General features: G+C 31.3%; 1 protein-coding gene across 2 annotated transcripts; it reads left to right on the plus strand.

Annotated features, from left to right (window-relative positions):
- Positions 1-1,622: 1,622 nt before the first annotated feature.
- Positions 1,623-10,180, plus strand: LOC118202683 (uncharacterized). 2 transcript variants are annotated; one of them, XR_004760427.2, is made up of 2 exons: positions 1,623-3,686; positions 8,176-10,180. XR_004760427.2 is itself a non-coding variant. In XM_035374859.2 (2 exons), the coding sequence occupies exons 1-2, from the start codon at positions 2,305-2,307 to the stop codon at positions 8,209-8,211; spliced, it is 579 nt and encodes a 192-aa protein (XP_035230750.1). In that variant the 5' UTR covers positions 1,623-2,304; the 3' UTR covers positions 8,212-10,180. The 2 variants fall into 2 exon arrangements, 1 of the variants encoding a protein (XP_035230750.1); XM_035374859.2 differs by having other exon boundaries at positions 1,623-2,847.
- The last annotated feature ends 945 nt before the right edge of the window (positions 10,181-11,125 follow it).

Consider the following 11,125-nt stretch of genomic DNA (forward strand, 5'->3'; position numbering starts at 1 on the left):
TTGCAGAGAAATGCGCAAAACTTCATTTAATGAAAATAGGTTTGTGGTGGATCAAAAAGCAAAAATCAGTTAGGTTATGTGGATATATTTTAGGAGCATTAATATTTATGATTATTGTTATCTGCTTTATTTGCATCTTGAAAAACTATTAATGTCTCGGAAATTAATGACCTCAGATTTCCAATTTTTACGCTGCTTATAAATTAAGCAGTATCAATTTTTTTATCTATCTATCATTAATTTATTAAAGACAAAAATATAAAAAAATAAATATAATGTATGGGAACATATATTAACGGAAGCTATTTATGTCTTAGAAAAGTTATGCAGTGGTTCTGAAATGAAAGATAGTAATGTACAAAGGGATTATATGAGTGAAAATCGCTTCATTTATTATTAAAACGTATTAAATAAATTTTTTAATTTGCGAAAATTATTGAAATATTGTAATAACGGGGGAGAATTCTTTTCTGAAATATTCCATTCGTTTGTGTGGTGAAAATAGCAATGTAATTCGCGTTCTTTCAAATGTTGAAATGCAACTTAAAACTATTAGGTCCAACGCTGCCATTGATATGCTTAATATTTTCAGTAATTAATTTATCGAAATTTACGAAGTAGTATATACTTTTAGTTGTGTGATACCATTTTTATTATCATTATTATATTATTATTGACGGTTTCACGTACTGAATGCTGTAGAAAGTAAATTAAAAGCAAAAGTAAAGTAAATTGTAAAATTTAATTTCAAATAACAATTAGAAAGGCGTTCTTGCCCTCCCGCTTATTAGTGTAAATAACAGAGAAAAAATCTATCTGCCTTTAACTTTGCCATTTGGTAATGTCAATCGTACTTCTAAATCCAAACTTTTTCTGTCCCTAACCATGCCTCTTCGTGAGACTGCACAGGTTGCAAGTACTGTCGTTTATTACATTGTGAGAACTATACATTTAAACCTGCAATTTCGTCCTTATTTAATGATAGTAAGAGATTCAAGATATGAAAAAAATTAAACGCTACGGAATGACTTGCAAAGTTCATTCCAAATTAAGTATCAGAATCCTGCCTAGTTACTTCTCTGATTTATAATTTTCGAGTTGTGATTGCAAAAAGAGGAACATTTCCTTAAAGGGTAGGTCGCCTTTTTATTTGCGTACGCTCCGATCAAGTAGGAGACACCGAATTTACATACATTAATTTATTATTTACATTAATAATTTATCATTTATTTAATTATCCGTTTTAATTCTAAAAATAAAAATGAAAAGCAAAAGGGAATTTAATTTTTTTTATTGAAACTCCAATTACGAACAATATATGTAAAAAATGAAAAGCAAAAGGGAAAAACATAAAAATAATAATTAATCTTCTTATTATATTTAATTATCCGTATATATGTAAGAAATGAAAAGCAAAAGGGAAAAAAACATATAAAAGTAATAATTAATTACATTATTATTTATTTATAATTATCGGTTTTAATTAGCATTTAACATTATTATTTATTTATAATTATCGGTTTTAATTCGCATTTAACATTATTATTTATTTATAATTATCGGTTATAATTCGCATTTAACACTATTATTTATTTACCTACGCTCCGATTAAGTAGGAGACAAACTTCTCAACTTCTAACCACGCAGCAGAAGCGAAGAAAAATGGTCACGTGACCTTCAATATGAGCACACAGAAGTTTTCCCTAAATCCCTCCCGATACTCCGGATTCTACAGTAACCTAAACGTCAGCAGAAAGTTGTCGGGGTGGGTAGCCGGGTTTGGCGGAAATCGCCACCACCGGCCGCCGTAGCGAGGTCGCCAAGAGCCGGTTATCCGAAAACTGCCCATCTTTCGAACTGTTTAGCTCTTCCTAGCAATTTTAGAAAATCCAAACTTTAGTATATAAGATAGTAATTGCATAAATTCGTTACAAGTATGCATATATACTGTGGCAAAAAAACCAACTGTAACACAATAGACTATTCTTGAAATGATGTCATGCTAATATCATACACCAGATCGAATCTGTACTAGAATGTGCCCTTAAAGTTTTATAATAGCATGTGTATTGACGCAAGATACCAAAAGCTAGTGTGAAACGAGCAAGAAACAATTAGGGTAAAATTGAAATTAAACCATTTTACGTGTGTGCAGAACACAAACATGATATTGAGCTCTGAGCTGTGTACCAAGTCATATGATATTAAGGCTGTCTATAGATGCTTAATTATATATGAAAGAAACGTCATGTGCAGTATGTGTGTAACAAGTCATTTAGATAAAGGAATATTTTAAAAGGCAAAATGAATATAAATCTAGGAGAAGAATATCATATGTGTGAAGTTTGTAGAAAGTCATTTAGACAAAAGTGTAGTTTAAATGTGCATATGCGTATTCACACAGAAGAGAAGCCTTATGCATGTGAGGTATGTAATAAGCAATTTACACAAAAGGTTAATTTGAAGAGGCATATGCTTACCCACACCGGAGAGAAATCTAATGTATGTGGGGTATGTAATAAGGCATTTTTACAAAAACATCATCTAAACGAACATTTACGTATTCACACAGGAGAAAAACCTTACATGTGTGAGATATGTAACAAGTCATTTACAAGAATAGTTAGTTTAAATAATCATATGCTTATTCATACAGGAGAGAAACCTCATGTATGTGAGATATGTAATACACCATTTAGACTGAACAGTTCTTTAAAAAAACATATGCGCGTCCACACTGGAGAGAAACCTTATATATGTGAAGTGTGTAATAAGTCATTTAAGGAAAAGAGTGATTTAAAAAGGCATATGTGTGTTCACACAGGAGAAAAACATCATGTATGCAAGGTATGTAAAAGGTCATTTAATCAAAAAATTATGCTAAACAATCACATGCTCATTCACACAGGAGAGAAACCGCATGCGTGCAAAGTGTGTAATAAATCATTTAGACATAAGAACACATTAAATGGTCATATGGTTATCCACACAGGAGAGAAAGCTCATGTGTGTCTAGTATGTAACAAATTATTTAGAGAAAAGGGACATTTAAATGAGCATGTGCTTGTTCACTTACAAGAGAAACCTCATGTGTGTGAGGTATGCTACAAGTCATTTAGACAAAAGAATCATTTAAAGTATCATCTCCTTATTCATAGTGGAGAGAAACCTTATGTATGTGAGATATGCAACAAATCATTTAGACAAAAGGGTACATTAAACAGTCATATGTTTATTCACACAGGAGGGAAACCTCTTGTGTGATGTATGTAGCAAGTCATATAGACAAAAAGCTTGATTTAAACCAGCATATGCTTCTTCATACAGGAGAGTAACCTCATGGCAGCGTGAGGTATGTAACAAGTCATTTAGACCAAAAAATTATTTAATGAATCAGCCTTATTCACAGTGGAGAGAAACCTTACTTATGTGAGGTACGTAACAAGTCATTTAGACAAAAGTGTTATTCAAGTGTACATAAGCTTATTCACATAAACAAATAACCACATACGTTTAAGGTATCACCTTTAAACTAAAGTATAATTTTAAAAAAAGAAAATGTGCTTATCCATAAAAGAAACAAAACTCAATGACTTGTATATATAATAATTCATTTCGTGAGCAGAAGAATTTAAAGAAATGTATGTTCATCTACACAGAAAGGAAGTCTCATTTCTTTTTACAAGGTGTGAAATTCTATAAAAGGTTTCTATAAGATTGCATTTTCTTTGTAGAAAATCATGGTTTACAAATGTAAATGTATGCTAATTCTATAGAATTTTTGGTTGATCTTTGGATTATGATAACTTGGCGATTTTTTGGCGACCAACTCTGCTACAGCAACCCTCTATTTTTTTTTTGCCGCCATTTTGTCTTCACGGAGTAAAGACATGTTTCTTTTCTTTTTATTCACTCGACACTTTTTCCAACAATCTACTAGCCGAATTACACTTATGCTAGAAATTTTATGTAACAAAACTGCTTAATCATGACAAATATTAACTGCAAAATTGGGAAAAAGTGCACAATCGCAAACTCCTTGCACGTTTTTCAGAATAGCACATACACATAAACCATTTACACGTCGACTTATTATTAAGAACATATATGAAATTACCTGATCGCGAAAAAGTATATACCCTTTCCAAGGATGAACATTTCCACGTATAAAATAAATAAAATATCCAAAAACTTTTACCTCTAAATTATCTATTATATTATAAACGTCACCAATGAATTTATACCGCAAACATTAAAAATGATTACAAATACTTAGTGTCAAATATTTAAATTATTTCCATGCACGTTTACTTCCACTGAAACGTATACCAAATTCCTACAAACATATAATTCACAAAATAACTATAATTTAATTAAAATATAATTAAATTAAAAAACACTACTTAAAATATAAATAAGCTCATACATTAAATTAATAAAAATTAGCTTACAATTCTAATTACTTTAAACTAAATTATTGCTAATAACAATTTTCCAATAATACCATATTACTTTATTTACTCCTTACATTTAGAACAATGCATAAAAATAATATCCTCAAATAATTAAAAATACTAACTTACCTAATCTTCTTCAGAATCTTGATTACGTGGCAGATACACTTTTCTAATTGATTCAATAAAATTATTGAAAGATTTTTTCTGCGAATTTTTCCTCCATACTTCCTCCGCTAAATAAAAAGCAAAATTCTCTTTATCACAATGCCTCGGAATGGCGCTTTTTATAGCACTCCACGTGCCCTCTATTGTATTCGTATGTGCACCTGTTTCAGGATCTTTAAAATGATACTGATGGTTCACAGCAAGATGTTGAAAACCTTCATCCTCCAAACATGCATATGATTTCCAGCAATCAGATATGATTATTGTACCAGGTAGAATATACTGTTTAATAAAACTTAATAAGCAATCTTTACTTCTATCTCGCACAACCTTAAAAAAACACTTATTACTACCCCTTTCAATCCCACCAAACACCCATTTTCCTTCCACTCTCCTACCTCTCTGATACTTGCTCTTCCCAAACTTACTTTCATCAATTTCAACAATAACATTCATACCACCAAGCATACCCATATCATTCTTGCAAAATTCCACGCACACTTCCCTACAGAAAGAATTCCAATCAGCTGCAGTACTACTGCTAATTTCTAAATCCGAAATTCAGTAGTCAACTGGCAGTCTATTCACCCAATAATAAGAAATTAATAAAATTTCACCCATACTCAAATGACTTTCAGCAAACCACGTACCCTTCCTTACACTCCGTTTCACAAAATGTCCATTTTCACCAGATTTCTTGCACCGCCATTCAAACTTATCTTTAATATCCTTCCTTTCACACAATCTCATTTCATTCCCACATTTTGGACATTCATACTTATCTGCAATTAAACCTACACTCATACACCATTCAACCAATTCTTTTGAATTATCAGATAAATGCATTAAAAATTTAGAATTCACTTTAGATAGCGCCATGCAATCCGAAAATTAATCAACACTATTTCACACAACACACAATGAAGCTTAATACAAAATAATATAGTACTACAGATATTTTTCCAAATTTTACCCCCTTTTCCGATTAAAGAACTGTAATTCGTCCATTAATGTCACATGACATATCTCATGATCTCTCATTTCTCTCACACAAAATAATGTGTAATCGGAACTGAGTACTTCTCACATTATTACCAAAGTCCTAGGTCCTAGGTCCTTTATCGCCTCCAAAATGTCGCCAAACTACCTGTTACCATATTCCAAAGATCGGCCGAATATTTTTTTTTTACTGGGATATATGCATATCCAAATTGCAGTCATGTACATGATACTATGTGTAAGAAATTATTCTAATGAAAGTATGTCTTGTAACACCATTTATCTGTAACACTAAATCTTATGTATGTGATATATGTTGGAAATCATTTACCTGTAACCAGTTAATTTTGCATGTGTATATCGACACTGGAGAGAAATTACTCTATGTAGTGTATGTATGTATCATATGCATGAAAACAATAGCTAGCCTATGCATATTCACATTGGACACTTATAAGATACATATGACAAATCATTCTTGCATGTGTGTACACTGAGAAAGAAAATATGGGACAGTTCTATATCTTCCGTTCTACCATTTTTTATGTCTCGAAACCGCGACTTAGTTTATGTATTTGATATATATATAGTATTGTTCTCATATAGGTATTTTGATACAAAATCAGACTTTTCCTGAAATACAGTCAAATGTCGTTAATTCGGACATCTATAATCTGGACTTCAAAACTATAAACTTTCTGTGCATGCGCTGCGTTGATACATGCGCATAGGCATTTATGCATGCACATAACACCTTTACGACTGTGCAAGTGCAGAATACGTTTTTGCATGCGCGTTTAATGTATAATGGATGGTATAAGCTAAAATTATCTATTTCAGTTAATGTTGATGATTGCGTTGTTCCTTAATCTTTGAATTGGATCCAGCTTATTACTTTTTTCAGACTGTAAGAGCAATTTTATAAAAGCAAACTTGAACTTTCGATTATGTCAAATAGAATTTACGATGCTGGAGCTTCCAAAGGATCTACAAAACGAAAGTATGTTTCGATGTCCATCAAACAAAAAGTGGCATTGCTGCAAAAAATTGGATAAAGACATGAAGAAGGTGACAGAGAGGTTAGTGAAAACGAAAAAATTTCGATTGACAAGTTAGTCGGTATTCTCGGCACGGCAATTACGGGACTTGAACAGCGGAACTTTGTAACTGAACAAGAAATTATGTCTGTTTATAGCATTAAAGAGAAAGTATTATCACATAAAACGAAATAACTTACATTGAAAGAAATGTTTAATAAAGTAAACAAATAAATATTAAGCTTTTTTTTTTTTTGTAAATTTTGATACCCTTTAGATCATAATTGCTCTTTATTTTATAAATTACGGTTTCATATTTTTAATTTTATAATTTCTGCATGCCATCTTATGAGATTTAAACTGATGATCTATAATCCAGAATCGCCGAAGTCCCGACGAGTCCGGATTAACGACTTTTGGCTGTAACATATAAATTTTTTTCAGTATTTCAATTCTATGACTCAAATTATGCTGAACTGACAAGTTTTGTAAAAATCGCATGAATAGTTTTTAAAAAATTAGCTCTCAGAATTTAGCTCCTCCATGCTAATTGAATCTTGTATATATTTAGTAATATCTTCTTTTTTTATTAAATTTATTTTATTCTTCCTTTCACATTTCGAAATTTATGTTCATTCCAAATAAAATTCACCTATTTGTTTATGATTTATTTTTTAAATAATTTTTTAGGTTTTCAAAAAAAAATTTGGATTTATAACCTATAAAATTTCTGCCATTATCTTAAAGCAGATATATTTCTAAGCATACCCGAAAAAGATTAGACATCTTTTATTCAAAATTTCCTAGGATATACATATATTTACATATTGGCACTTTTTAAAATTTGTCATATTTGTTATAAGCGATAATAATGCCAAATGTGGTTTACGCACTTTGTTAAAATTATGAATGATGACTTTTTTCTGTTGGTCTGTAATTAAAAAAAGGGAATGTAAATGGGTTGCTATAAATTAAGAAGTTTGCCAAGTGAACTATTCTTGGCGCAAATTGAAAAAGTGGGCCAAGATAATTTTTTTAATTTCTCCATAAATTTCACATGAAATTTTACAAAATTTAATATTTAAGCATAATTTGAGTTTTAGAATTGAAATATCGAAAATTGGCGTGTCATTTCGGAAAAAGTAAAATTTTGAGTCAAAATACCTATGTGTTAGAACAATGCTATATTAAAATCTAATTTATATCCTAAGTCATGCTTTCGAGACATGGAAAACACAATTTGAATTTCATCAATCGGCCCTGTGAAGTGAGAGGTATAGAACTGTCCATCCCTTTTTTTTGCGCAATGTACATTAAGGAGTCATGTGAAAACACCCTCAAGGCAGATCTTGGTGTGAGGCATATGTGTCCATTTCAGCTTGAATTGTATTAGTTTAGTTATTTATTATACTTATGTCTATTTCTTTCAGAACTTATGTCTATTTCTTGCACTGAGGCAATTAAGCTTGAATTGTATTAGTTTAGTTATTTATTATACTTATGTCTATTTCTTTCAGAAGAAGTCTTGTGGATGTGTATTCCCTTATGCATAAGTAGCAGTTAACTGTGGATGTCTGTAACTGCATTCGAGAGAAACGTCATGTATGTGCTATATACAGTACAAAGTCCGAAATCTGGACTCGTCAGGACTTCGGTGATTCCAGATTTGAGATTTTTCCGGATAATAGATCATCAGTTAAAATCTAATAAGATGGCATGCAAAAATTATAAAATTTAAAATATGAAATCATAATTTATGAAATAATTAAGTATTTATGATCAAAAGGATATCAAAATTTACAAAAAAAAGCTTAATATTTATTTGTTTACATGCAATAAAACATTTCTTTCAGTGTAAGTTGTTTTAAGTTACTTCGTATTTTTGTGCTAGTACTTTCTCTATAATTCTGTAAACAGAGATAATAACTTAATAACATGTTTAGTTACATTATTGAAGTCCTGTAACTGCTGTTTTGAGAATTCCGAATAACTTTTCAATCGAAATTTTCTCGTTTTCAGTAACATCTCTGTCACTTTCTTAACTATCGGTAGCGGTATTTTCTGGATCTAGAACAATACTCATCTAGAACTAATACAGATTTCTCCATTCATTAATTGATTGATGATTGAAAAGCATTGTCATTGCAATGAAAACTTCTTTTATATCATCTTCATTTATTACCGCTTCTCCACATTTCTTTACAAAATCCGTTAACTGGAAAATTTCACCTTTGTTTTGCGATATTCGAAAACCTTTAAAATTAGTGGCTGTCAGCATCAAATTTAGCTATCCTTGCATCATGAGCTTGGTGACTTATGATAAGTTGTTCCATTAAATTTTATCTTGCTTCTATCGCGCACTGAGGCAATTAAGCTTGAATTGTATTAGTTATTTATTATACTTATGTCTATTTCTTGCAGATGCTTAAGGCTTATCAGATAAATAAATTTCCAAATATACTTAAGCCTTATATTATCACCTGATGCAGTCTCTGTGGGTCCTAAATTCTGGAACTCGGCGTGGCCGGACGACCCCTGGCACTGGTTCTGTGTTTATGCGAATAACAAATCAATTATTCTTAATTCAAATAGCCTAAGCATCTTTGGGTCTATGAGTATCATCAACAAAATCTATCTTTAGCATATGAGGAGAAATTTTTGGTAAATTTTTCCTCTTCAAAAATTTTTTTAGCACATTTAACTTAAATCTGTAATCATCGCCAAGCATAATGTCAGCATAAAAGGTTATCATACTCCTTTATTATTAAATTAATAACATAAAAAATTGTTCAGGCATCGCTACATGAGTCATTTCTCAAGTTGTCATGTTTTGATAAACATGCGATGATGAAAGGAAAGTATAATAAATAAGAATTCGCAAGGTTGGCGTCAGATCAACGATGTATCTATGTGGAATGTTTCGGTTGGAGATGCATGCCAAGCAAAAACGCAGCAACGGAGCCAAATTACTGATCATACAAATTTATGCTAAAATGATTTTTTCTTCAGTAACAAGGTATTTTATTTAGTGCCGAAGTGAAATTAAGAATCGGGACTCTCCAGATGTTTTATTATGCGCGGAGGTGGATATCAAATGTGCATGCATAAAGCCTCCGAGAAAATTTTGTTGGTGGTTTTGAGGTCCGGATAATGGACATCCGGATTTCGGACTTTGTACCGTATAACAAATTATACAAATGTAAGCAGCATTAAATACTGCATTTGTATATCTATACTGGATAAAAAAATTTATGTGTGTAATGTCAGTCACGCAAAAATGTTGGTATGCAAATAGTGATGGACTGTCGCCAATAGAGCGATAAAATGCATGAACTGAAAATCCTACAAAGGAGTTAACTGTGTAACTCGCTTATTCTTTACTCTTACTTTTCTCACTCCTTCAGGAAAGGACAGTGATATGGCACTTTCTATTATGTAACTCCCTTTCCAATATATATATTTGAATACTAACGAATCTGAATCTATTTTCATGTATTAATAAAGTATGTGTTTCGCTTACAATTTCCGTCTACAACCTGTTTTTGGATTACAAGTTAATTAGCTATCATCTCGCTTGAAACTGCGCTGGATACAACGTAAGAGGAATCATTTTGCTCTCTACTTTTATTAATTTTGTGAAATTTCGAGGCAGGAAAAATGTTTCACAACAAAAGATTATGAGACTGATGAAAAGATCATAGCTTAATTAAATAATAAATAATTAAAAAAAACTGTAAAAAGCTAAGCTGTAGTTTCATATCAAAACTGAAAATGAATTCTTCGACAATACAAAAATGTTTAAGTCAAATGCAAATTGCAAAACTGAATTCCAGCAGTTACTCAACATGGAAATTCAAAATGCAAATGCTACTAATAAAGGAGCTTACAGAACAATGGAGTAAACGGGATCAGCAATGTCGCGCGATGATAAATTTGTTTATCGAAGACAGCCAAATATTTCACATTAAACATGAAACTACTGCTAAAGCCACCTGGGAAAAACTCAGGCAGGTACATGAAAGATCTAATCTTTCAAGTAAACTATTTCTTTTGCGAAAGCTTAACAGTTTGAAGCTTGAAGAAGACGAAAATGTGCAAACACATATAAAAACATTACTGGAGTTAGTCTATAAACTCATATCAATAGGTGAGAACATAAAAGATGAACACGTTTCGTCACTTTTGCTTTCTTCAATGCCTAGTTCTTGCGATATTCTCATTTCGGCTCTTGAAACGAGAGCAGAATTGAAACTGAATCCAGAATTTTTAGAAGGGAAGTTAACTGACGAATTTAACAAGAGAGTTGAAAATAATTCATCAGATTCAAAGGCATTTTAAAGCCTCGTTTCAAAACAAGACAAAGAGAGAAAAGTTTTGCTCATACTGTCGAAAAAATAATCATTTTAGATCAGTGTTATCATCTAAAATCGGAACAAAAAAATGAACCTCGCCAAAACTCGAAGAAAA

The sequence above is a fragment of the Stegodyphus dumicola genome, chromosome 5 (genome assembly GCF_044657685.1).
Source record: "Stegodyphus dumicola isolate Sdum_Otavi_A_Nest chromosome 5, ASM4465768v1".
Lineage (NCBI taxonomy): Eukaryota > Metazoa > Arthropoda > Arachnida > Araneae > Eresidae > Stegodyphus > Stegodyphus dumicola.

Coding starts and splice junctions, on each gene's coding strand:
- LOC118202683 (XM_035374859.2), top strand. CDS start 2,305: ATGAATATAAATCTAGGAGAAGAATATCATATGTGTGAAGTTTGTAGA. Junction 2,848..8,175: donor AAAAACATCATGTATGCAAG/GTATGTAAAAGG, acceptor TATTTCTTTCAG/AAGAAGTCTTGTGGATGTGT.